This window comes from Triturus cristatus, chromosome 7, assembly GCF_964204655.1.
Source record: "Triturus cristatus chromosome 7, aTriCri1.1, whole genome shotgun sequence".
Taxonomy (NCBI): Eukaryota; Metazoa; Chordata; class Amphibia; order Caudata; family Salamandridae; genus Triturus; species Triturus cristatus.
In genome coordinates this window covers 1,780,587,955-1,780,615,823 of record NC_140590.1, presented here as the reverse complement: position 1 = coordinate 1,780,615,823, position 27,869 = coordinate 1,780,587,955, and the positions used below count along the sequence as shown (strand labels likewise).

Sequence of the window (27,869 nt, the reverse complement as noted above, 5' to 3'; positions counted from 1 at the left end):
AAAACACCTACATACACTAGGGAACACTATGCGTTGGGGTCCCCCTGTGATCAGCATGACCTCCTCTGTAAGCCCCTAGTATATAATAGGGCAGGGGATTAAAACTACCTCTTAAAACGCGCCACAGGGCGTGTTTGCACATGTCACCTCAGGCCCCGTCCCCTCACTTCCCCACTGTGTAAACACGCCCCGTGGCCGTTTTAAGTTGGGAGATTAAGTCCCCTTGAATCCTGAGGCTCCCTAGGGTCCAACTAGACCACTAGGTACCTCCAGTAAGTGCCACAGAGCTGCTTTGCAGAGAGATGTAAAAAGGGGCACGGCCTAGACCACCTCTCTGCAACGCAGCGGAGTGGTGCTTACTGGAAGCACCTGGTGGGCTAGTTGGCCCCCAGGGTCCCTCAGGATTAAAGGGGAATTATTTCCCCAACTTAAAACGCGCCACAGGGCTTGTTTGCACACGTTAACTCAGGCCCCGTCCCCTCCCTTCACCACTGTGTAAACACGCCCTGTGGCCGTTTTTAGTTGGGAGATTAAGTTAATTTGATTCCTGAGGGTCCCTAGGGTCCAACTAGCCCACTAGGTACCTCCAGTATGCGCCACAGAGCTGCGTTGCAGAGAGGTGTAAAAAGTGGCACGGCCTGGACCACCTCTCTGCAACGCAGCTCAGTGGCGCTTACTGGAAGCACCTGGTGGGCTAGTTAGCCCCAGGGGCCCTCAGGATTGAAGGGGAATTATTTCCCCAATTTAAAACGCGCCACAGGGCTTGTTTGCACACGTTAACTCAGGCCCCGTCCCCTCCCTTCACCACTGTGTAAACACGCCCTGTGGCCGTTTTTAGTTGGGAGATTAAGTTAATTTGAATCCTGAGGGTCCCTAGGGTCCAATTAGCCCACTAGGTACCTCCAGTATGCGCCACAGAGCTGCGTTGCAGAGAGGTGTGAAAAGTGGCACGGCCTGGACCACCTCTCTGCAACGCAGCTCAGTGGCGCTTACTGGAAGCACCTGGTGGGCTAGTTAGCCCCCAGGGGCCCTCAGGATTGAAGGGGAATTATTTCCCCAACTTAAAACGCGCCATAGGGCGTGTTTGCACACGTCACCTCAGGCCCCCGTCCCCTTCCTTCCCCACTGTGTAAACATACCCTGTGGCCGTTTTTTAAATTGGGAGATTAAGTCCCCTTGAATCCTGAGGATCCCTAGGGGTAAAATAGCCCACTCGGTACGTCCAGTAAGCGCCATTGCAGAGAGGTGTAAAAAGGGGCACGGCCTGCACCACCTCTCTGCAACGCAGAGCAGTGGCACTTACTGGAAGCACCTGGTGGGCTAGTTGGCCCCCAGGGTCCCTCAGGATTGAAAGGGAATTATTTCCCCAACTTAAAACGCGCCACAGGGCGTGTTTGCACACATCACCTCAGGCCCCGTCCCCTTCCTTCACCACTGTGTAAATGCGCCCTGTGGCCGTTCTAAGTTGAGAGATTAAGTCCCCTTGAATCCTAAGGGTCCCTAGTGTCAAACTAGCCCACTAGGTACCTCCAGTAAGCGCCACAGAGCTGCGTTGCATAGAGGTGTAAAAAGGGGCGTGGCCTCAGAACACATGTCTGCAACGCAGCTCCCTGGCGCACACTGGAGATACCTGTTGGGCTAGTTGGCCCTCAGGGACCCTCAGTATTGAAGAGGAATTAATTCCCCAACTTACAACTGGCCAGGGGGCGCGTTTGCAGAGTGCTGCAAGGAGGGGGCATGGCCTCCAGTGTGATGCCGGTCTTTTATTTATTTTATTTTTTTAAGAAGGAGGGCTGTGTGGCCCCCCTTCTTTTTCTAATTTACTGGCCCTGGGGACCTCATCCCCCAGGGCCTGCACCCTAATTTTTTTTGTTGAAAAAAATTAATTTGGCCCTCCCAAGGCCTTAATCGGCCCCGGGGACCCCAACCCCCGGGTCACGGCCTTTTTTTAATTTAAATTCTTTAGGAGGGGGCTGCGTTGCCCCCCTCCTCAGGCCACTTATGGCTCCAGGGACCCCATCCCCCCGGGCCGGCCTTTGTTTTTTATTATTTTAAAAATATATATATTTATAGAAACACCTAGGACATGCTGGACATACTGTATGTACCTATCACCATGACGATTTGCGTGATATTCATTAAAAGGCGACTATGCATAGAATGAATCCACATGAAATGTATTTACACCGCTAGTGAAGCTCTGACGTGTCTGACGCCCTACTGTGCCTAATCCCGGCACCCCCGCCGGTGAGTAGTCTCCAAGTAGACACCCTTGTCGTTTATTTATACAAACATGGGTAGCTATTGACGGGCACATTTAATATACATGCACACCAAGCCATTCAAAGGGGATTCGACAAAAATTCGACCAAACTATGCAAGAAACCCCCCTCACGGTTAATAAAAAACACATCCACCGCCGGATGTGTAATACTTTTTATTTTACTCTCTGGAAAGGAGACAAACCTCACTTGAGAGTCACAGCGTGCTCCTGGCTGAGCCCAATGCTGTGTTACACCCACCAGTGCCCTCTGATTGCCTCACACCTCTGTGTTGTATTCCACCAGCTAGTGCGTATGCTATGACACTCTCTAGCCCATGTGCACTGTAACACCACCCGTGAATATGTCATGCCACACTTGCCTTCGCACGGGTTTTATTGTCCCATCTATCGTGCCTTCCTTGATGTGTATGTTATAACGCACAGCGCTATGCCATACATATTACAATCTGGGATCCATATCTTGGTCACAGTGCATATGCAACGTTACACTCCCCAGCACATATTTTATATTACAACTTTAGAGACTAGTTATGTTACACAACACTGCCCTGTGCATATTACACTCCAAGGCGCATATCGCATAGCACGCGCTTGTGCCTGTGCTATCTCGCGCTCGCCAATGAATCTGCCATTGCGCACAATGTATTGCATATTATATTTCACGCCCCGGTTCATCTTATATCACACTTTTTGGTGCATAGTTTATACCATATACTACATCTAGTTTTCATTTTCAATCGTGCTCTCAGGACTATGTTCCATATAACACTGCGTCCACCTACCCTTATCACGGGCATTATATTTTGCGATGGGGGTGGAGGGTCAGGGGGTGTTTCTGCCAAGTGAGCCCGGAGTCACAGTCACAAATGTCCTCTTCTTCCTGAATAAAAGTGAGATTATGCTGCATACTTGTTCATATTTTAAGTAGTTTGCACAGACACACATTTTAAAAACAATAAAGTTTCTAATACCCACCTTCTCTGAACAGTTAGCTTGCTGCCCCAGCCACCTCCTCCATATCCTCTGTTGTCTGAATCCATGGACTAGCCTCCTCCCTCCTGCCATGCATGGTCTGATGTGCTGCCACTGCCCTCCATTTAGCATGATGTACCAGTCCACTCCTCCTGCCCTCCATTGTCCACTTCTATGGCCCATCATTGACCTCCTGCTTAGCCTCTGTGCTTAGCTTGCTTCCCCTATTCTCCTTCCCCCTGCCCTCCGATGTCTTTGTGCATGCCCCTGCTCCATCCTTTTTGCCCACTATGTTCCATGGACCTGCCACTCCTATCTACTCTGAGTGTTCTGTTGAGCTGCCACTCCCCTCCCACCTGCCTAGCATTGTCAGATGACTGTAACCTGTCCCTGCCACCTCCACCCTGCCTGTCCACATGCCATGCCCCTATCCCCTTCCTCCTGTCCTCCATGGTCCATTTTACTGCCACACCCTTCTGCCCTCCCTGATCTGTTGTGCTGCAACTGCTCCTCCTGCCTGCCCTGCGCGGTCTGTTGTGAGGCCCCTTCCCCTGAACTCTCTTGTCTGTGCCCAGGTCCTGACCCTCCCTTCTATCCTCCATGGTCCTTTGTGCATGCCCCTGCACCCTCCTTCTTGCCCGTCATAGCCATTGTGTTGCCACTAACCCTCCCGCTTGCCATGCATGGTCTTCTGTGCTGCCATGGCCCCTCCCACCTTCCCTGTGTGGTCATCTAGCTGCCCCTGACCCCCTCCCACCTTCCCTCCATGGTCTGTGTGTATGCCACCATAGTCTCATTGTTGCTCTCCAGGGTGTGTCTTGTTTCTAGTGCCCATCCTGCCTGACCTCCATGGTCATCGTGCTGCTCCTGCCCTGCCACCTTGCCCCCAGCCCTCTGTTTCCATGTGCAGACCCCCTATTCCCTCCCTCCTGGCTTGTCTGTTCCATTGTAATGCCCCTGATCCATCCCTCCTGCCCTTTATGGTCTGTTATGCTGCAGCTTTCTCTCCTGTCTGTCCATTATGGTCAGCTAGCTACCATTGCCTCTTTCCTATCTGTTCTCTGTTGTCCATGTGCATGGTCCTGTCCCCTCCCTATTGCTTTCTATGGATTGTTGTGCTGCACTCCCGTCCCGCATGCGCTGTGTGGTGTATTGTGCTGCTGCAAACCCTGATGCCTGCCCTGTAGGGTCAGTTTGGTACACCTCTCCATGTCCCTCCTGTCCTCTGTTATCCGAGTCCATGCCCCAACCCCAATTCCTCCTGCCTACCATGATTCAATGTACCATACTTGCGAACATTTTGAACTTTTTGAAAAAAAACTGGGGTATTGATTTAAAGCCCATTTGAGCTTAAAAACATTGGACGTTTCCTGGCTGAAACGGGTCTGTTGGCATGTATAGTTGTACTACCACTGCCTCTTCCTTCTGCCCACAATGGTCTATTATATTGCCACAGCCTCTCTTGCCAGTCCTGTATTGTTGGTTTGTTGCCCCTGCCCCCTTTTCCACTGCCCTCCATAGTCTGTTGTGCTGCCACTGCCCTTCCTGCCTGCCCAGTGTGGTCAAATTGTTGCCTCTGCACTCTCCTACTTGCCTTCAATTTTCAGAGTCCGTGCCCCTGGCCTCTGCCTCTCAACAGTATCCCAATGAACTACTAGATTGCTAACATTCTATATTTATTAAAAAAGTGTGGAACGCCTGACGTCATCTTGATGTAATCAAAACTGTAATACCTAGAGCATTTCCTTTAGAAATTACATATATGAGAGGGTCTTATTTGCATCAAAATTATGGTTAGTGCTCTAAAAAACTAAAATGAGGACATATTTTCTGAGTTTTCAAATAGCGACAAAGAACTTTTAAATTATTTGTAATCTTTATTTTTTTTATCCAGTTGACCACTTGATTAAATGTTGCACCTTGGCGAGAGGATGTGGTGTTACTTCCAGAGCTGCAGACTTTGCAACTGGGGAACCAGGTTGGAGTTTCTGCTTCAGCTCAACATTCTGTGATTGTGGTCAAATCACTTAATCTCCCCATGTCTACAACCAAAATGAATTTGAACTTGTGTGATGTAACCAATGCTCATGTAAAGCACTCCAATACCTAACAAGTCTGCACTATATAAAACTGCAAATACACAAAAAATTTGTGTTTTGCACACTTCTGTCATTGGGCTACATGTGGGCTACATCTGGGTGATATTTGTGCTGCATTTAGGCTCTTTTGTGTCTGGTGGCCATCTTATGGGATTTATATGTTATGAAGTTTCCTAATTTCCTCATTTACTGCAGTCTCCTCAGTAGGAAATGCTTTCAGTTTTTTACTTTGATTCGATCAAGAAGGCATTCAGATGTGTCACACATTTGCCATAAATTCTGAATGTTAGCACTCTAGTTGCTCATTAGATCACTGTAGTAAAACTACTGCTCACCAGGGAAGTCTGCTGCTGGTATTCAAAGTGCATGTTTCAGTCTGCATGTCAGAATTTGTTTATGAAATAGAAGAGGATTTGAGAAGTCAAAATGTGCCCTAATTTTTCTTTCTGCAGAACTAATCATAATTTCTATGGCAAAATGAACCCCCTCATTTTGTTCCTTTGTAAATTAAATGTTTTAAGTGTTACCACTGTATTCCAATCAAGATGGCTTCAGGTGTGCCATACTTTTGTCATAAGTAAGACTGTTAGCGCTCTAGTTGTTCGTTAGAACACTCTGGGACATTCTGTCATTGGGCTATACTTGGGCTACATCTGGGTTATGTTTGGGCTACATTTGGGCTCTTTTGTCTCTGGTGGCCACCTTGGGAGATTTATTTGTTATGAAGTTTCCTAATTTCCTCATTTACTGCAGTCTCCTCAGTAGGAAATACTTTCAGTTTTTTACTTGGTTCCATCAAGAAGGCATTCAGATGAGTCACACATTTGCCATAAATTCTGAATGTTAGCACTCTAGTTGCTCATCAGATCACTGTAGTAAAGCTACTGCTCACCAGGGAAGTCTGCTGCTGGTATTCAAAGTGCATGTTTCAGTCTGCATGTCAGAATTTTTTTATGACATAGAAGAGGATTTGAGAAGTCAAAATGTGCCCTAATTTTTCTTTCTGCAGCACTAATCATAATTTATATGGCAAAATGAATCCCCTCATTGTGTTCCTTTGTAAATTAAATGTTTTAAGTGTTATCACTTTATTCCATTCAAGATGGCTTCAGGTGTGCCATACTTTTGTCATAAGTAAGACTGTTAGCGCTCTAGTTGTTCGTTAGAACACTCTGGGACATTCTGTCATTGGGCTATACTTGGGCTACATCTGGGTGATATTTGGGCTACATTTGGGCTCTTTTGTCTCTGGTGGCCATTTTGGGAGACTTATCTGTTATGATGTTTCCTAATTTCCTCATTTACTACATTCTCCTTAGTAGGAAATACTTTCAGTTTTTTACTTTGATTCCATCAAGAAGGCATTCAGATGTGTCACAAATGTGCCATAAATTCAGAATGTTAGCACTCTAGTTGCTTATTAGATCACTGTAGTAAAGCTACTGCTCACCAGGGAAGTCTGCTGCTGGTATTGAAAGTGCATGTTTCAGTCTGCATGTCAGAATTTTTTAATGAAATAGAAGAGGATTTGAGAAGTCACTCAAAATGTGCACTAATTTTTCTTTCTGCAGCACTAATCATACTTTCTATGGCAAAATGAACCCCCTCATTTTGTTCCTTTTTAAATTAAATGTTTTAAGAATTACCACTTTATTCCAACCAAGATGGCTTCAGGTGTGCCATACGTTTGTCATAAGTAGGACTGTTAGCGCTCTAGTTGTTCTTTAGAACACTCTGGGAAGCTGCAGTAGAACACAAAGGAATCAACTGACAGTCTCTGCACTTGTTGGATGTACATGTTTTACTGAGAATGTCAGACTTCATTCTCACATGACTAAGAAAGATAATGTGAATTTACAGAAAATATGCTCTCAGTTAGCTTATAGATCACCTTCCAAACCTCTGTGGGAAAAGCATGAGGAAAATGTTTTCTCTCAAACATGATTCATGATATCACAGCAGAAGGCTTTTTCACATGGTAAAATCACCTTAGAACACACCACAATTCCTAAAATGAGTATGGTACCATCAACAAATGATTTATAATTTAACTAAAGTCTTAAAACCTTCTATTAACTGCAATGCTTTTTAATGAGGTGCTATCATGAATATTGGTCCCAAGATGGCTGCCAACACTTCTTGGATGAAGTGCTGACAGCCAATCAGATCTCACGATGAGATGTGTGGTTAGGCTCCGCCCAGATATATATGTGATTTTACTTTTGATTTTCTCAGGAACTACTGAACGGATTTACACCATTTAAGCAAAAGGCACATGCCTGACCTGGGGACTACCTCTTTGCCAAATTTCAAGTAATTCTGTTCAGCCGTTCGGGCTGTACCTTCGACTAAAGGTCCTATGGGAAAATGCATGGGGAAAACGTGTTTTGGGACCCCCCTTTTTTCTCAGCCCCCGCTTGACGAATCACCCCGAGACTTTCTGGGTAGGAGCTGAGCGGAGCGCCCCATTAGTATTGAAAATTTCACGAAGATAAGTCAACCGGCGCCAAAGTTATTCAAAATAGAATTTTGAGATTTCCTATGGAAACTCGGTCCTAACTATAACTATCTACTGGCGACCGCCAGTAGATAATATATAGATATTATCTACTGGCGGTCGCCAGTAGATAGTTATAGTTAGGACCGAGTTTCCATAGGAAATCTCAAAATTCTATTTTGAATAACTTTGGCGCCGGTTGACGAATCCTCGCAAAATTTTCAAAACTAATGGGGCGCTCCGCTCAGCTCCTACCGTGAAAGTCTCGGGGTGATTCGTCAAGCGGGGGCTGAGAAAAAAGGGGGGTCCCAAAACGCGTTTTCCCCATGCATTTTCCCATAGGACCTTTAGTTGAAGGTACAGCCCGAACGGCTGAACAGAATTACTTGAAATTTGGCAAAGAGGTAGTCATAAGGTCAGGCATGTGCCTTTTGCATATATGGAGTCAATCTGTTTAGTAGTTCCTAAGAAAATTGCAGTTAAAAGTACAGATATATCTATATGCGTGAGAGTAATTCTGATTGGTGGTTACATGTCAGTCAACGTTCGAATCGGTCGAAATCAGGAAGCGTCGGCTGCCATTTTGTTTGTTTTGGGTGCGACAGTGAAAAAGAGAGGTGGCGAACGTGAAAAGGGGGCAGGGTAGAGAGTTCCTGACCCCCTAGCCTTTGTCAGGGGGTCCCTGAAGGACCCCGAAGGGTGAAAAAAACATTTTATTTTTTTCTTTAAAAATCGCGGGGTGCGCGCACCATGTGCGCACCGTGCGCGCACGGTGAAAAACCTTAAAAAAAAAAAAAAACTTGTTAAACGAGCCATTCCATATTACAGGATACAGTCAATCTATAACTATATACATAGGTAGTTTATTGTAAAATAAATATATAAAAAATATAATAATACATACATAACTTAGCATTTAAAAAAACTTACAAATTTACTTAAAAAACCATAGGTTTCACACACGTTATAGTTAGGAATTAGCATTTAAAAAACCTTGCAAATTCACTTTAAAAACCATAGGTTTCACACATGTTATAGTTAGGTGGACATTTCACTCGTAAAAAACCAATGAAATTCCCCCGTTATAGTTAGTTCAGATAACTATAACTCGCGCGACCGCCACTCTATCACAAGGATGATGTCATCAGTGATGTCATGAGTGATGCCACTGACCATGTCATGAGTGATGTAATATGTGACGTCATGAGCAGTGCCTTGGCGCATTTAAAGGAGGCATCCAGTCTAGAGAAAAAAGCAGTTCTCCTCACACGGTTCTGCAGAATGCCCCTTTGTTTGATGATGTCAGCTTGGGTTTTATGGCTTACTGTTACATTTGCATTAGTCACCCCCTCAAAAGACAACCACAAGTATCTCTGTTCGCCTAAGAAGATCCACAATTGTAAATAGCCACCATCACCAAGCAACTATGTACTAGACTGTACATTTATTTGTGCCGCTCTGCAAGGAATTTGTAAAACTTGAGACAATATTTATGACACTGATAATGCCCAGTGGCTGATGTATGTGCTCTGTGATAATGAATCCTCTCCACTTTGTTTCTCCTTTCAGGGATTTTACTTGGGAAATTATGGCTATGTTCACAATATCAGTGACCCATCAACAGCTTCCTGCAACGGCTCAGAGTCTACCAGTCATGCTCCATCTCCATCTACTCCAACTTACACGTTTCCGACTGGCACCGGACACAGCTCATTTACAGGAGTCCTTCATATCACTGCATTTCTCCTGTCAGTATTCTCTGTGATCTTTACCATCCTAGATTCCTAGAGGTTAAACATGTGGTTGACACTTTTTCACTGGAAATAATGAAATGGCATTCGAAATCTGACTACCGACAGTTACTCCTATGTATGAAATGAAATATTTACACAATACAGTAAGGGTATAAACCTACTCCAGACCTTTGCTCTCTTTGTTAGCATTCTCTTCACCCAAAACGTGGTGGCATCTTGCTTTCCTCTCATTAATGCCCTAGTAGCTGGCAAATGTTGATTGTACACTGAGCAGTAGAAGGCATGGACATCAATTTTCACTGATAAACAAGGCAGAGATGACGAGAAAGGGGGCCAGATGTACTAAGCATTTCAACATTCACAAATATTCCAATTCATTCTTTGCAACTGTAAAAATGCAGTTTCCTAAGTACCAATGCTAGTTTTTCCAACGACTAAAATGGGATTATGAAATTGGTGTGTGGAATGCATCCCTTCCAAATACAGAATTGGTATCTTATATGTCAATGCTTTGCTACTGAAATCCATTCAAAATGTACTGACCCCCACACAGGAGGTGGTAAAACATTCATAATAGGAACAAACTTTCAAAATAAAAGAAAACCTTTATTTAAAGCTAGACCCATTTATTTTAGAAAAGAAAATTGGCTACATTGAAAAATAATGAAAAGCAGTCAAAGACATGGTTGTCAGTCACAATTTGTTACGTACATCACTAAAATTGATGAGGTAGATAGATCGAAACGCGATCCGCTACAACTTAGTATTTTTCAGAACATACCTATAAGTAAATAGGACTGTTCTTTAAAATCCTTAATGGTTGCAAAAATACTGTTCAGAATTCGTGACCAGTATTTTGTGTCCTGATATTCAGACATCTGGCCCACGGTTCTTTAACTAAGCTTACAGATCCAGTTTCAACTAGTAAGCTTGCAGTTGCTTCCGTTAGTGTTTTTTTCATTGGAATCAATCCTTGATTTTGTAGACCGCAAAATAAAGATGCCCAAATGTGTTCTAAAAATGATGCTTGGAGAGGTCTCCACAGTGCACTGAGTTGGTCAGAGTGCTCCTCAAAGTTTTTAAGGAGAGGTCTTAGGAGGGGCTGCTGTTTTCATCCTACTGACAGAAGAGGAGTCACAAAGGATGAAGGAACTATAACCTTTAATCCTGTTCTTCAACTCTTGGACGTCATGGCCACTAGCAAGGTCCAGAAAAAGTGAAGAGGCCCTGCATTGGCGTGAGCATGCCTTATTTACCTGGAACCTACATTCCAATTTCGTCAAAGGTCAGGCCCCTGGTTACCACTTCTGTACAAAAGGACTGTCTTACTGGACTGGATCCCCTGATCCAATGTTACTAACATGCTAGGGTCATGCAATATCTACTTTCAGACACACTATCCATCCGTGACTTTAAAGCTGGGAACAAATCATTCTTCTTGGGTGAAAAACTTTGCAGTTAAGACTAAGACACTTGGGTTTATTGTGCTATACTCTTCTTTTCTTTATCTATGTGTGATAAGCTAATTATTACAAACATGTTTTAGGATATATAAACTATACTCAATAGCACATCATTTTTGGAAAGAGGATTGTAAAAATTGTACTTAGTTGAATCATAATTTCTCTAGTTTGTTTTTATTTGTACTTCTCGTATATCCATCAATTTAAGGTGTTGTCATACAAAATGACAAATACATTTGCATACTCTATCCATATTGCAACTGTGATAACTGTATTCTATCTAGTCACCGTCCTCATGTCACCTCCATTAGGATAGAAGTTTATGCATGTTGTTTTATGTTATTCCTATTTGCACAGTATGCTAATCACCCGAGAGGATATCCAGGAGCATTGCATTTGGGTAGGCTGTGGCCTCCCACTTCAAAATATTTGAAGATCCAGCTTCTCGCAGGACTCAAGAAGGGATGAGGAGGCTCTGATGTGCTGTGGGAGGTTATTCCATGCTTTGGGGGAGATGTACAGGAAGGCGCAACCTCCGGCTCTACTTTTGTGTACAGAAGGTACATGTGCCAGTGAGAGTCTAGCTGAGCCTGAAAGCCTGAAAGGTTGATGGAAATGTATGCCGCTGTTCAGGTAGGTGGGGCCTATGCTATGCTGTGCTTTGTAAGTCTGTTTGAGGAGTTTGAACTGGTTGCGTTTGTGTATGGGAAGCACGTGAAGTTTCCTGAGGTGTGGAATGATGTGGGTGCAGCTAGGTATGTTGAGGACAAGTATTTCTGCTTTTGTAATTGCTGTGAGGATTATCAGATCCAGTTAAAGGCAAGTCACTGGATGCCTCTTCATGAGAGTCTTCTGATCAGGTTGGAATGGGAGACCATGTCAAGAGCTGCTGAGTGGTCGAGCAGGAAGAAGGTCACAGTTTCTCCTCAGCTGAGGATTACCCTGATGTTGTGAGTTGCTGCAATTATAGGAGTTTTTGTACAGTGATTGGGCCTGATGCCTGATTGAGTGGTATCTAGAAGTTTGTGCATGTTGAGGTAGTGGACAAGATGCTTCTTGATGGCTTTCTCCAATACCTTGGTTGGGTGGAGTAATATGGAGATCGGCTGTAGTTTGCTAGCTGGGTGTGGGCTGGCAAGCGTTTCCTTAGTAGTACACTGACTACTGAGTATTTCCAGGTTTCTGGGAACATTGCAATGTGTGATGGAGGTATTCCGGGTGCGGGTGAATACTTTGCTTATCAGACAGGCAAACCTGTCATAAATGTGGTGAGGGAAGGGACTATTGGGGCCCCAGAATGGATGGTGTCCATGATGTCTCTTCCGTGGTGATGGTTATCAATGTAGTTTGGGTGTTTCTGAGGATTTTTGTGGGAAGGCTGGAGGTGAGACTTCCAGGGTTTGGTTGTTTTAGTTGTTATAGATGGTTTCAATTTTGTTACTGAAAAATTCCAATAGGTTGATGGGTAGGTCTTGTGAGGGAGAGGGTGCTGTTTGTGGTGGAGGATGGTTTGGTGAAGTCTTTAACGATCAAGAAGCTCTCTTTACAGCTATTGGAGCTGTTACCTGTGCTCTCAAGTTGGGCCTTCTCCTTGGTTTCTCTGATCTGCAGGTTATAGCGTCCTAGCACTGCTTTGAAAACACTCTTTCTGTTTCTTTGTGATGTGTTCTCCAGCTTCTTTCTAGGTTTTTGCAGTATTGTTTGGCTGATCAAAGTTCCTTAGTGTACCAGCTTTTCTGCTTCCATGTTCTCTTTTGGCTTTGCCGGTGCAAGGGAGTCAGCACAGTCTGAGATACACTTGTTGAGCTGTTTGATGGTGCTGTTTAGGTAGCATGTGGGGATGGGCTGGTTCATGAGCAGGGTGTTGGAACAATTTGATTCAGAGGTATTGTTGCAGCATGGTATTGCCAGGCTGGTGGTGGCAGGCTTCATTTAGCAAGAGATGTTGGTTTGGACATGGCATGATCCGTCCAGGTCAGAGGTATGGTTGCGGTGATTTTGATGCAGTTCAATGTGGCGAAGACAGGGTCAAAGGTGTGTATGGCAGAATGTGTGGGTCTAGTGACATGCTGTCAGTGTGAGGTTTCCTAGGCTTTCGAGGAGAGTGATTGAGTTAGGGTCATTCCGGTCTTTAAGGTGGAACTTGAGGTTTCCTAGTTGGATAGAGCCTTTAAAATTGATGGTTAGGGGGGTGATACAGCCTACAATTTTGTCGATTAAGCTAGCTTGTGGTCCAGGTGGATGGTAGACAAGGGTTCCGTTTCCGGTGAAAGTTGCTGAGATCCACAGTTTGAGGTGCAGGTACTCTATGAAGGGGTCGATTTTCTGTGACTCTGGATCAGCTGACGGTTTCTTTGAAAATTACAATGATTCCTCCTCCTGGTTTGTGTGGGCGGTCCTGTTGTGGGAGCTTGTATCCTACCGGGATGGCCATGGCGATGTTGGGTGCCTACATATCGGTCAGCCACATTTCTGTAAGGAAGAGGAATTTCAGGGTGCTGTTGTGCACAATGTCCTAGATTTCCATGGTGTGTTTTCTGAGCGAGTGGGTATTGAGGAACATTTATGATAGCTTGTCTAAGGGTGCATGTTTGCTAGTGGGAGTAAAAGGGATGTTGTGTGTAGCTTGGTTGTGTATGGGTGGTGCTAGCATGACGGGTGGGTTGCTGAACGCAAAACAATAGTGCGTGCAAATGAAGGCTCCGTCTGTGATGTGTGGTGTAGCAGCAACAGGGGGACAGGCAACCTGGGTTGAGTGGACCAGAGGGGAACAGCAGAGTACCGTTAGAGAGTAGTTGCCCAGGGTGATTGAGCTGGGTGTGGTCCAGGCATGGATGGGCAAGCAACCAAGTTCCCAGACTCTCAAGGTTGCATGGGAGACCAAATTTCAGCTGCAGATTGGGTTGGGTGTGACTTCAAGAAATAGGAAAAAACCCTGGCACTCTTATTGGTTATTGCAATATTTTCCCTCCATTTAAACTCCAGAGTATCTTTAGTATTTGCCAATATTTTCTGTCCTTGGCTTGGACAGAAAAGCAAAGATGTGTTTTTATTACTAAAGAAGCCAAGACCCTTTGGAAACATACATATTTATGCACTGTCCTTTCTTGGTATCACTTACAGACAGATTTAGCTGTCTGCTGAGAGCCTCTTGTCATCAGGTAACCAACACACACACACACATGAACACACACATACCTATACACAAACATTTATTTCAAAAAATTTTTATTGGTTTTAAATCAGTACAAGACAAACAATGGTGGAGGCCACCAGCATAGCTTACAATTCAAGAGTTACAGGAAACTAAAAAAAAACCATCAATCTTGTGTCCTAGGTCTCAACGTGAATTGACATCAACCCTTTGTGTCCCGTGCTGGTTGCTTCTGAAGTTGCCATGAAGTTGCCATGTACCACATCTTGCCTGTGAACCAATATGGGACATATTGTTATTTGGCGCTCGTGCTTCCCACCAAAACAAGTTCTTTGAAAAAGACTAAAAAATACAAATACAAACAAACATATATATTACGGCAATTATAGTTCGAAGCCGTCCATATGTGAGGGTTGTCCAACGAGGGCCGAGCATGAACCGAGTCTGTCCAGTCTCATTACCCAGGAGAAGCGGTCCCTTGGATTATTAAATATGAAAGATGTGGAGGGCTCTCAGTCTGGGACCACAAGCAAATAAAGGCAGACCCTCCAACAAATATTCTAGTAGGGGGGCCAAGATATAGTCGAACCCTTTTCTAGAATCCTCCACTATATATGCCATTCTTTCCATTGCCAGGGCTCTCCATAACCTGGCATGCCATTGCATGAGGGAGGGGGCCCCCACCTTCTTCCATGCTGCAGCTATTGCCATCTTGCACAAGCACAACCACATAGCGGAGCAATCCCCTTGCGTTTGATGTTTCAGACTGGGGTCACGAATCCCCAGGAGAGTGTGATACATTTTGGCGGAAAGAATTGGATATGATTTCTATCCAGAAGGGCTGAATTGTGGGGTAATCCCACCAGATATGTCAGAAGTCCCCCAAGAGCCCACATCCCCTCCAACATCTATCTGAGGTATTAGGGAATATTTTGTGTAATTTCTGGGGATGCAAATACTCCTCATACATAATTTTATAATGAGACTCTCTGAGGAACATGGAACGGTTGTATTTGGAAATGCCCTTGTATAAGGAGCCCCATTGTTTTTCCCCCAGGGGAGTAGCAAGGATGGAATCCCAAAATGTTTGGTGTCTCAGAGGCAAATGTGGGCTCAAAGCCTGTAAAAGTGAGTAAAGGAAGGAGATGCTCCCCTTTGTGGATGCTCCTGATTGTGCGAATTTCTCAATTGGGAGCACGTCTCTGGTTGTGGCCAATCATACCTGAGGTTGCTACACCCAGTGTTTAAGTTGTATGTAGTGGTATTTTTCAGAAGGTTGTAGCTTGAATGTTTTAGCACATTCCTCATAGGGCATGAACTTCACTTTTTTGTAGAGGTCGGATATCATAAGGCAGCCACCCTCCCGCCAGCCCTCGAAAGGCCCCTCCTGGTGAGCCAGTGGGAACTTGGGATTGAAGTAAATGGGGGTGTAGGGGGAGGGGAAAGTAGTCAGGGGCAAAGACCGAGTGAGGTCATCCCATACCTGCAGGGTGGTAGCTGTGGGGTGCTAAGATAAGCATTTAAAGGCCAATTTTGTTTCTGTTTCCACAAGAGGTCCCATATTTTCCTGCCCGATATTGGTCAGTCCATATGGAGCCAAAGTTTTTCAGACTCTCGGAGGGACCAGTCTGTGAGCACCAGGAACTAGGCCGCCCTGTAGTACCCCAAGAAGTCCGGTAGAGCCAACCCCCCTACATGCGTGCTTTCGTTAACAAACGGTGGGACAATCAAGCCCTCTGACCCTGCCAGACAAACTTAGTGATCATCTTTTTCAGGTCAACAAAAAAGACCCCTTTCAACCAGTATCGGTATGCCTTGAAAGAGATGGAGCAGCCTAGGAAGGACGTTCATTTTGATGGCATTCATCAATTCTATCAAGGAGGTGTAGGAGGTTCACCACCTGACCAAGTCTGCTTTAAGCTGTCGCAAACAAGGGAGGGTAGTTGGCCCTGTAAAGATTCGACAGCTTTGGGGTAACTTTGATGCCCAGATATGTAATGTCTTTATGTGTGCAATGAAAAGGGGACGCCTCTTCTATGACCCTCATAGTTTCCCTGGGCAATGTCAATTTGAGTATATAGGACTTTGATAGGTTTACTTTAAAACCTGTGGCTTTTTCGAAAAAGTTAAGTTCTGTTTGGATGGACGGTAGAGAAGTCATCTGCTTTGTGACTGGAATCAGGACATCATCTGCAAAGAGAGATCTCTTTTGCTCCTCTGACTAAAGTTGAACCCCTCCTATGTCTGGATCAACCCTGATTCATTCCGCTAGAGGCTCAATGCTGAGGGCAAAAAGCAGGGGGGACAGCAGGCATCCCTGCCTAGTTCCCTGCAAGAGATCAAAGGATTCCGAAGCCACACCCTTCACCAGCACCCGGGATCTGGGAGACTGATAGTTGGCCCGCATCATACCTATAAAGGTCTCGTTGAACCCAAAGAACCTCAATGTTCGAGTCAGAAAGGTCCAATCGACCCGTTCGAAGGCCTTCTCCGTGTCTAGCGAAAGAAGGGCAGCCGGGATACCTTTTCAAGCAAATTATCATGAGTCTGCCTTCCCTTAATAAAACCCACTTGATCTGCCTTAATGATGGAAGGTATAACGTCTTTTAGGCGAGTGGCCTGTATTTAAGAGTATAAATTGGTGTCTAGGTTGAGAAGTGCAATAGGCCTGTAGGAGGCACAACTTTTAGGATCTTTTCCTGGTTTGGGGATGACGGTAATCAGAGCCTACCCCTTGGAAGGAGTTACCTATTGTGTGGTCGCTATATCATTAAACAGGGTCAGGAATCAGCTCCGGAGCAAAAGTACGATAGAATTGAGCATTCAACCCATCTGGGCCAATTTGAGCGTGCCTATTGCACTCTGAACCTCCTCGCATGAGATAGGCCTGCTGAGGTCATCATTCGTGGATTCTGATACCTGCAGCAGAGCAAGATTCTCAAGGTACCTCTCCTGATCCCGGGCTTCCAGCAGGTCAGCGGTATATAAGGAGCAGTAGAATTCCCTGAAGGCTCTGGCTTTGCCCTCTTTGCTGTGCTGGGAGATACCAGAATTATCCCCTATGTGTGTAATATATTCTTTTTCTTGCTTAGCTCTAAGTTGACGCGCCATCAGGGCACCAACTTTGTTTCCCCCTTTGTAGCTTTGGGCTTGCAGGCGCAGGATACATTTTTAAGCCCCATTAGTGTAAATGGCTTGCAACTTCCCCTTAAGCTGTGTGACCCTTCGTAGGGATTGAACTGATGGACTGACCTTGTGTGTGTTTTTGGCTTTTTGTAGCTCCCCCTCTAAGAGGAATCTCTCCCCCTTGCCTTGGTTTTTAAGCATGGTGGCTAACCTAATGCATTTACCCCTTATGACCGCCTTGAATGCGTCCCAGTTATTCACATGAGAAGTCAGTGTGGGGTTGTTAATGTAAAAAAACTCTGTAATTGCCTTCCTCAATTTGATCCTGAGAAGTCGATCCCTGTCGAGAAAGTTGGGGAAATACCACCTAGCATGTTTTGAGCGAGGGGCGGGACAATCCAGGACCAGCTCAAAGGGGGCATGGTCTGAGAGACAAATCGGGTGGAACTGGATCCCTGAGAGTGTATGGAACAGAGACTGGCTAATGAAAGCATGTTCAATTCTGGAGTAGGTCCTGTGGGAATGAGAGAAGACTGAATAATCTTGCGTCAATGTAGGAGAGTAGGATCTGCACTTATGTTGCCCCCACTTTTTTTCTGATGTATACACTGGTTTCTGGCTATAGTCTGGCTGGGTCCCTGCTAATTAGGGCCCCAGTCTCACTGGTATCTCTAAACAACTTGGTGTGCATACTAGATGCACTAGTGATTGGATACTGTGGTACCTTATGAGCCCCTAGTATATGGTACCTAGAGCATTGGTACTTCACAGGCCTACCAGGGGCTGCAGCATGTATTATGCCACCCCGGGGAAGCATTCTCAATCTGACACCACAGGCCTGCTACTGCAGCCTGTGTGAGGTAGTGTTAGCACTCCTCACTGAGGTATAGGTTCCTATAACTCACCATACACACACATATAAACCACCCCTATTGCAGGCCCTATCAATCCTGAGGGCAGGGTGCTTGGTTTACTATGTGAGGGGGTGCTTCTGCCTGAGCAGGACCCCTCTGCAGCTGGCAGAGTCTATTCTCTGCTGCTGTTTGTGGATGCGGTTAAACCATATACTCTTAAGCGCATTATAACCTCGCGGTAAATGCTAACTTTGGAATGACTGCATCAAAACATGTCGTGTTTGGTGTCAAACAACTTGGAATCATACCCCCACAACAGTAACTGGTGTGGGAGTATGATCCCACCCTTCTAGAGGGGATGACATGTACCCACTGTACTAAACGGTAGAAATCTGAAAGAGCCCTGGCATCACAAAATGGATGCCACCAGCACAGATACTGGGCTGCCCTCCTGCTGCTGACCGAAACTCGCAGTGGTGGAAGCCCAACAAAAGGCATCCTGTCACAGGGAGGTGTCACCACCTCCCAGACAGGATTTAGTGTATTGGAGCTGGGTGGGTGCACTCTTAGAGTGCCTTGAAGTCCTGCACTGGGGGAGCAGTAGGCTCCTCTGTGCATATGCCAGCTCAAACCGGTTCAGCGGCTAACTGCCCCTGCTCTGGCATGAAACTGGACAAAGGGAAGTGGGTGTAACCACCCACTACCCTGACCCTCCTAGAGGAGTGGTCATAGAGCTAGTCCCTCCCATATCTTCACTATAAGATAGCAAGCATTGCCAATGCAATTCAGATAACCCTGGACGACACTCTACAAAGAAGAATCCTGGCCCTTCAACGTTCCACTACCTTTGGAAGACAGAAGAATCTCCCTTGGAGTCAAGGAGTGACTCCCCTGCTTGGCAGGCACCAGAAACTTGAATCAATGGTTGCAAACTTTCCTGCTCCTGCCGGAGTTCGAAGTCCCTGCTGCCCCAGAAGTAGATTCCCTGACTTTATGACGGCCCCTGTGAGTCCCCAGTGAAGCTGTGGCAAGTGGACCCCACGAGTGACGAGGAACAACAATACCTGGGGACCATGCACTATTGTCAAGTGGAAACCCTAAACAATGTTCTACAAACTTGTGCATTGGATCATTTGTGGCCCAAGCCCCCAGCAGGTCTTGCACCAAAAAACAGCTGCCTACCTCATCCGGAGTGACCGTGGGCTCCTGTGAAGCATTTCCTGAGGTGGCATCTTCACGGTCACTTGCCCGTTGGCTAATGGGTGCCCCGAAGACTTTCTCATTGACTAAAAGGGCTCTTCTGGTTGCTCAAGGCCTGCCCTCACTTACCTTTGCTGGGTGGGTCCACCAGATCTTGCTGGTCTGCATCATCGACTATCTTCAGTCTACACGAGACTTGCAGTTGCCAAGGATTGTTGGCTCCAATCCGGTTGGCGACACTGTCATCAGCTGCAGACGTCATGGGACACTCCCAATACATCTGCTGGTTATCGTCAATCCCTCCTGGACCTTGTGAGCGAAGAGTCAAAACACCATCGACAACCTGAATCAACGCGACATCTGTGGTCATCCATCTTGCTGGCCACCGGTCACTGGCAATTGACCTTGAACACTCTCCCTTCAATTTTCAGGTCCTCTTCATCTTCAATCCACCTTCGGATTCAAGCGGACACCTCTCCAGTCGTCACAAGCAGCAAGTCTTCATTGGTCTCCATTGAAAACAGCATCTCGACCCGACACCAAAAGACACCTATGCACCCGGCTTCCCTGGGTGAGGTAACTCGTGCACTCTGGTGTCCAAGTGTGTGTTAGCCCTCGAAATACTTACCTTGTTAGTGGCTTGCTTGTTGACTTCCTCGAAGTGCCCTAAAACTTTAAAATACAAACCGCGACTTGCTTTATTGAAACCAATAGGAAACCCGTGGCTGTGTTTAGACACTGCACGCGTCTCCTGTGGGCTTGCTACTTACCTGCTAACACTGCAGTAGTGAGGCCCCAGCAATTCCCAAGGCCCTAGGCTTTGTCATTTTGCAAGTCGACTTTGTTAACCCATTTTTTTAGTATATGGGCTGGTACGCCCCTAGGGCTCCAGCCATATTTGTGCTTAATTTATTGAGAACTGTTGACATTTGAATGTGTACATGGCTTCTAATCTCATAAAGAGATTAGTAGAGTGTGTCTAGCAATAAATACATATATATTTGATATATATACCTGTGTGGTGTCCTTTCATTTGGTAATTCAAGAGATTATAAGGTAAAACAAGCTGCTTTACATTCCTAAGAGACTTAGCCTGAAGGCTGCTCTCCACAGCTACCACTAGGGTAGCTTTCTTTAAAAGGTTGTCTTAAACCTATCTACCATAAGAGTTGAATTGGACTGGTGCAAGGTGGCCACTATAACTAGTGACCAGCAGATGCCAGGCCAACTTCTCACATTGGTGGGCAGCGTGTGGGATTCCAGCTTGCCATTGTTTTACCAGAAAATCTCTATTTGAATTACTGACTGAAAACCACTAAAGGTACTCAAGGTACATATAAAGTCAAGCTAGTATCAATAAGTTCTACTGAACTTAGAGCTGTTTGTGAAGGGCTAAGCACACCCTTGCTACAGCTCAAGCTAGGTTCAGTAGGCCTCAACTAGTGTAGGTAGTACAACACTGCACAACACTAGTATGTCCTACCAAGGTGGAGCCAGTGGGTCCACCCCTTCTCAGTACAAAGACATAGCCTACACTGACCTGAAGGCATTATGCTTTGAAAGACAACTGAGGCTAGGCAGGAGTCCCTCCTCACAGCACCTGATAGATCTGTTAGTAGCAGATTACCTTAGACTAGCTCTAGGAGCTAGTGGGTCTGCATCAGGGGGTGGGTCAACCATAGTCTCTGGGTCTGATGATGAAAATCAAGATGACCTGGAGTCTGTGGGTGAAGGGCCAGACCCAGAAAGGTCTGAACAGAACAGAGGAATTCTCCCTAAGAGAACTGACAGAGTGGAAGAAAGGCCTAGGTCCCCCTCAAGGGACTCTGACCATTCATATCACTCTGGAAGAGAATCTGCTCAACAAAGGAACTCAAACTATCCCAGAAAGACCTCCTCTGACAGAAGGTTCAAGATGCTCCAGTATGAGGAAGCTAGGCTTGCCCTCAGAACCAAGCAATTGGCCTTAGATAGAGAAGCCTTTGAGCTCCAGAGAGCTTCCAAGAAAGAGGGGTTAGAAACCCCTGGTGGCAGCAACAGTGTCCCTAGAGGCAGAGATTACATTCCAGACCATAGGAAGCTGTCCAAGGTTGTTCCTCCCTACCAGAGTGGGGTTGATATCCACAAATAGATAACTGCTATGGAGAGGGCCTGTAAAGTTCAACAGGTCCCCCAGAAACAATGGGCAGCAATCTTGTGGCTCTCCTTTTCAGATAAAGGTAGAGACAAACTCCTCACTGTTAGAGAAGAGGATGCTAATGATTATGAAGCCCTGAAGAGTGCTTTAATAGATGGGTTTGGCTTAACCACTGAACAGTACAGGTTGAAGTTCAGAGACACCCAGAAAGCACAGACTCATGATTGGACTGACTTTGTTGATTGTGCAACCAAGGCTCTAGAAGGTTGGCTGGTTGGTAGTAGAGTAACTGATTTTAAGGGATTGTATAATCTTATAATGAGAGAACAGATCCTTAATAATTGCCAAAAACATTTGTTGCATCAGTACCTGGTGGACTCTGATCTGACCTCTCCCCAAGAATTGGGAAAGAAGGCAGACAAATGGGTCAGAACCAGGGTGAGGCAGAGAACCCAGAACCAAGGTTGTGAAACTAAGAAGCAAGATCCTAAAGGCTCAGATAAAGGTGGGGATAAGTCAAAAGACCAGAAGTCTTCACAAGGGCCCCAAAAATATGCATCTGGTAGGGAGTCACAATCTGCTAAGGGAAAAGGCCAAAAGAAGCCCTGGTGCAAATTCTGTAAACAGAAAGGGCACTGGACTTCTGATTGTACCAAGTCCAAAGACCAAACCACCACCACTCCAGCCCCTAAGGCAACTGTTCCCCCTAGTGCAGTCATTGGTGAAGGTAGTACTCAGAATAAGGGTGTAGTAGGGTTGACCCTGGGTTCTGATTAGGGGTGGGTGGAATTTGCGAAATCAACTTTCGCAAATTATCGTGAAAATGTTAAAAATTATCGCAAACACGCGGAAATATCGCGAAGGTGCGCAAGTTTTTTTCCCGCATGTTCGCGAGATTTTCTGCATGGTTGCGGCTCCCCAACTTACCCATGTGGTTGCTTGCGAGCATGGCCATCTTGTTTTCAGTTGTCTCGCGGTGCATGATCGCGAGAAGAAAGACGTGATCGCGCGACGCATGACGTCACTGCGGGCGCGAACTGTCGTGAGACAGTGCAAATGGCTAAAAACAATACAACATCTCATGGAGAATGCGACCGGATCAAGAAAACTTGTCGGCGAACGCAGGGATTCAGGTAAGGCGATCGCGCACACGCGAGAATGTATTATTTTACAGCGCGAGCAAGAAACAAATTATCGCCAAGCTGCGGAATGCGGAAATTTTGACATTTTCGCGCTTTCCGAATTCAAATTATCGCAATTTCCGCGAACGGAACGAAATTTTAGCCCAGGCCTAGTTCTGATGTGGACTCTGGCCCAGTCAGAGTACCGACACAGGCATTGCAAGTTTGTGAGGGAGATCTTGATATGTCCTTCCTGGTGAGCTCCAGTAATCTTGGCAAGTACAAACAGCAGCCTATCATAAATGGCAAACAGGCTTTGGTATCAGGGACACAGATGCTAGTGTCACCATGGTGGCGGAGTATCTAGTGGACCCTGCACAGATCATCCTGGGTGAAATGTACCAGGTAACCAATGCAAGCAATGCCAAGACCAACCATAGTCTGGCAGTTGTGAATATCTCCTGGGGAGGGGTAACTGGCCTCAAAAAGGTAGTAGTCAGTGCAGACCTCCCTGTCGAATGTTTGTTGGGCAATGATCTGGAGACTTCAGCCTGGTCTGAAGTAGAATTATGGACTCATGCTGAGATGTTGGGCATACCTGCAGAGGTATTTGCTGTGACCAGGTCACAAGCCAAAATGCATAAAGCTGAACCAGCTCTGGATCCTGAAACTGTGGACCAGATGCTACAAAAGAGGAGGAGCAGTAGGATTAAGGCTGGGCCTTCCCCTCTGTCTCAGATCTCAGATTCCCCTCCTGAGGGAGAAGGAGATCCTGAAGAAGGAACTGCCCCAGAGGAACTTGAGCCTGGTCAGGTTGAGTTCTTGGGGGCAGGGGGACCTTCCAGGGAAGATCTGAGCAAAGAGCAACAGTTCTGCCCCACTCTTGAACCCCTCAGACAGCAGGCTGCTGCTGAGGCTGCTGGGAGTGCTAGTGGGTCCCATAAGGTTTATTGGGATGAGGGGCTCCTTTAATCTGTGCTAGAGATCCTATCCCTGGAGCCACCAGGAGGTTGTTAATGCCTCAGAAGTTTAGGGGGTTCCTCTTGACCCTAGCACATGACATCCCATTAGCAGGACACTTGGGCCAAAACAAGACCTGGGACAGGCTTGTACCACATTTTCATTGGCCACACATGTCTGAGGACACCAAGGAGTTTTGTCGCTCCTGTGTCACTTGCGAAGCCAGTGGCAAGTCAGGTGACACAACAAAGGCCCCCCTGATAACACTACCTGTGGTGGGGGTTCCCTTTAAAAGGGTAGGGATTGACATTGTTGGTCCCCTTGACCCACCAACTGCATCTGGGCACAGATTTATTCTGGTGGTAGTGGATCATGCCACCAGGTATCCAGAAGCTATACCCCTAAGGACTACCACAGCCCTCATTGGAGTTTTCTCCAGAGTGGGTTTCCCTAAGGAGGTCATTTCTGACAGAGATTCTAACTTTGTGTCAGGATATCTAACTGCAATGTGGAAGTAGTGTGGTGTCAATTACAAATTCACTACTCCCTTTCACCCACAATGCAATGGGTTAGTTGAGAGATTCAACAAAACCCTAAAGGGAATGATTAAAGGCCTCCCAGAAAAGCTTAGGCGAAAATGGGACCTTTTACTTCCCTGCCTTCTATTTGCATACAGGGAGGTTCCACAGAAGGGGGTTGGCTACAGCCCTTTTGAACTTCTGTTTGGGCACCCTGTTAGAGGACCATTATGTTTGGTGAAGGAGGGATGGGAGTTACCTCTCAAACCTCCCAAACAGGATGTGATGGACTATGTACTTGGTCTCCGCTCCCAGATGGCAGAGTATATGAAGAAGGCCACTAAAAACCTTGAGGCAAGCCAAGAATTACAAAAAGCTTGGCATGACCAAAAGGCTGTCCTGACTGTTTACCAGCCAGGCCAGTAAGTATGGGTGTTGGAGCCTGTGGCCCCAGCAGCTCTCCACGACAAATGGAGTGGCCCCCATACAATTGTTGAGAAAAAGGGAGAGGTCACCTACTTGGTGGATCTTGGCACTCCCAGGAGCCCCCTTAGGGTGCTCCATGTCAACAGACTTAAGCCATATGGACAGGGCTGACATGGGCTTGCTCATGGCAACTGATGAGGACCAGGAGGAGGAGAGTGACCCTCTCCCCGACCTGCTCTCACAGAACCCTGATGATGGGTCAGTTGATGGTGTTGCTTTGGCAAGCAGCCTCACTGAACATCAGCAAACTGAATGTAGACAAGTGCTACATCAGTTTAGATATATGTTTAGCCTGACCCCAAGTCAGACTTCCTGGTGCACCCATGAGGGGGACACTGGAGACAGTCTGCCTGTAAAGAGTAAAATCTACAGGCAACCTGACCATGTCAGGGATTGTATCAGGACTCAAGTCCAGAAAATGTTGGAGCTAGGTGTTATTGAGCCCTCAGATAGCCCTTGGGCTAGCCCAGTAGTACTTGTGCCAAAACCTCATACCCAGGGTGGTAAGAAAGAGATGAAGTTTTGTGTTGACTACAGAGGCCTCAATGCAGTCACCAGGACTGATGCCTACCCAATACCAAGGGCAGATGAACTAATAGACACTGGCCTTAGCCAAGTATCTCAGTACATTTGACCTTACAGCTGGCTATTGGCAAATCAAGTTAGCTGATGATGCCAAGGCTAAAACAGCATTTTCGACCCCTGGTGGGCACTATCACTTTTTGGTAATGCCCTTTGGTTTGAAGAATGCACCTGCCACATTTCAGAGGTTGGTGAATAAAGTTCTGACTGGTATGGATACCTATTGCTCAGCTTATCTTGATGATATTGCTGTCTTTAGTTCCACCTGGCAGGATCACCTGGTCCACCTCAGGAATGTACTGGAGGCCCTGCAGAAAGCAGGCCTCACTATCAAGGCCACTAAGTGCCCGATAGGGCAGAGTCAGGTTGTGTACCTGGGCCACCTTGTAGGTGGAGGCCAGGTTCAACCATTGCAGAGCAAGATCCAGACCATAATGGAATGGGTAGCTCCAACCACCCAGACACAGGTGAGAGCCTTCTTGGGCCTGACTGGTATTACAGGAGGTTGGTTAAGGGCTATGGATCTATAGTGACCCCCTTAAATGATCTGACCTCCAAGAAAATGCCAAAAAAGGTTCAGTGGACAGCTAGCTGTCAAAAGGCATTTGATGACCTCAAGCAGGCAATGTGCACTGCCCCCATCTTACAGAGTCCAGATTACAAAAAGATGTCAGAGGTGCACGGGGCGGTTCGTCCACCTTGCCATCAACTGGCATTGACGTGGAACTAAGAAATGCTAAAGCTGATTCCTTTGTCATGTTAGCCGGGGACCTTAACTGCACGTTTGAACCCCTTGCTGTGGACGATGTGCTGGGCAATAGAGATGACGACGTTAGGAGAGGTATTCCATCGCTGCAAATCACGCCAATCAGGAGATGGAATCAAAGTGCCATCGATCTTAATGCCCTTTGTTTGGAGCATGGCCTCAGAGCAACTAATGGTAGATCTAATTCAGACCAATTGGGGGCCCACACGTTCAACAGAGTAGGGCATTCCTCACGGATTGACTACCTTCTGCTGAACTATTGTTTGTGGCCTCATTTGCTGGATATGGCGGTTTTGCCGTCCATTGACAGCGATCACAACCCGCTGTCCCTGTCTTTGTCCCCTCTGTGGTTGGGACACTCCCCTCCCCCAATTCCACACGTGTGGAGAACTACACATGAAGTGTGTCCCTCTAATTGTGGTAGGCGCCTGAAATGGAATAATATTGTTGGTAATGATGGGAAGATATTGGAGGTAAACTCTATAATGGCAAATATCCCTCCACGTTTAGACTCTCCCTCTATCAGTGCGCAGGAGGTTTCCATACTGTTTGCCCAGACCACGCACGCATTAGGCGAACTGTTCCTAGCCCACAATGCGGGAAAAAGGTTCAATAAAAGAGGTGGTACGAAGGGTAATGCTGGGTGGTTTTCACTAGCTTGCCGAGATGCTAAAAGGGAATTAATTAAGGCGGTGAAATCAAAGAATAGAGCCCTGATTAGTGTCGCAAGGGGCAACCAAAGGAGGGTCATAAAAAAAGGCTAAGGCAGAATGGGAGAACCAGTTTTGGTACGACCTGAAGGCCGCTAGCCTAAGGAAGGACTCAAAGGGTTTTTGGGACCTACTAAGAGCTAGGGATAAACCCGTGGACTCATTAATTACATGTAATATACCAGAGGGCGCGTGGTTCGACCACTTCTCCCAGCTCTACACAGTGGTCCCGGGTATGGGGGCAAGTTTGCCAGAACAGTATCCTTTAGTATCCTGTGAGTTTAACGATGAGCACCTGTTCACAGCTAAGGAAGTGGTAGGGGCGATTAAATGCCTTGTCCCCAACAAAGCAGCAGGCCCGGATGGCATGGGGATTTGTTACGCATCAACCCGGCGGAGTGGGGAAAACTCATCGCTGCCCTACTGAATGCTAGTTTTGATGGGGCAACCTTTCCGGGCTCATGGAAAGGTGCTGAAGTCGTACCAATCTTTAAAAAAGGGAGCCGGACAGACCCGGCTAATTACCGACCCATAAGCCTTTTAGACTCCTCGCAGAAAGTGGCGGGAAAAGTGGTTCTGGGTAGGGTATTACAATGGGTCGAGGAAAAAGGTATTCTCTCTGACTTTCAGGCCGGATTTAGATCAGGAATGGGGACGATAGAGCAATCTTTCCGTCTTTTGATGCTTTACTGGAAAGTGGTTGTTCTGGGCAAAGGCAGTCTGTATCTTGCCTTTATAGATCTGCAGACTGCCTTTGACCTGGTCCCACGCAGCCAACTCTGGAGTGTGCTTAATGACCAGGGCATCCCACCATACCTACTAAGCCTACTGGTAAAACTGCATGCCGATAATTTTGCACAGATCAGGTGGGGTAATCAGGGACAAAAAACAGCTCGAATACCTGTAAATAGAGGGGTACGCCGGGATTTGTCCTAGCCCCCACTCTGTTTTCATTGTATGTAAATGGAGTGGTGGAGCATCTGCTGAAAGTTCCAGCGGACGCACCATCCCTGGCTGGCAGTAGAATACCTACCCTTCTATTTGCAGATGATACCCTCCTGATCTCTAAAACCCCGGTCGGCCTGCAGAGCCTGCTAACTAACTTCAAATCCTTCTGTGACACAAGGGGGCTAGTTATTGATACAGAGAAAACTAAGTACCTGGTTCTCAACCCACCGAGAAAGAT

The 27,869-nt window shown here is 46.4% G+C and overlaps 1 protein-coding gene across 1 annotated transcript in view; it reads left to right on the top strand.

Annotated features, from left to right (window-relative positions):
* Window positions 1–11,224, top strand: part of LOC146813095 (putative DBH-like monooxygenase protein 2) — a 786,120-nt gene extending 774,896 nt beyond the window's left edge. The window contains exon 13 of the mRNA XM_085620073.1: window positions 9,422–11,224. Within this exon, the coding sequence (XP_085476199.1) occupies window positions 9,422–9,640 (219 nt within the window). The 3' untranslated portion in view covers window positions 9,641–11,224. The remainder of the gene's footprint in view (window positions 1–9,421) is intronic.
* The last annotated feature ends 16,645 nt before the right edge of the window (window positions 11,225–27,869 follow it).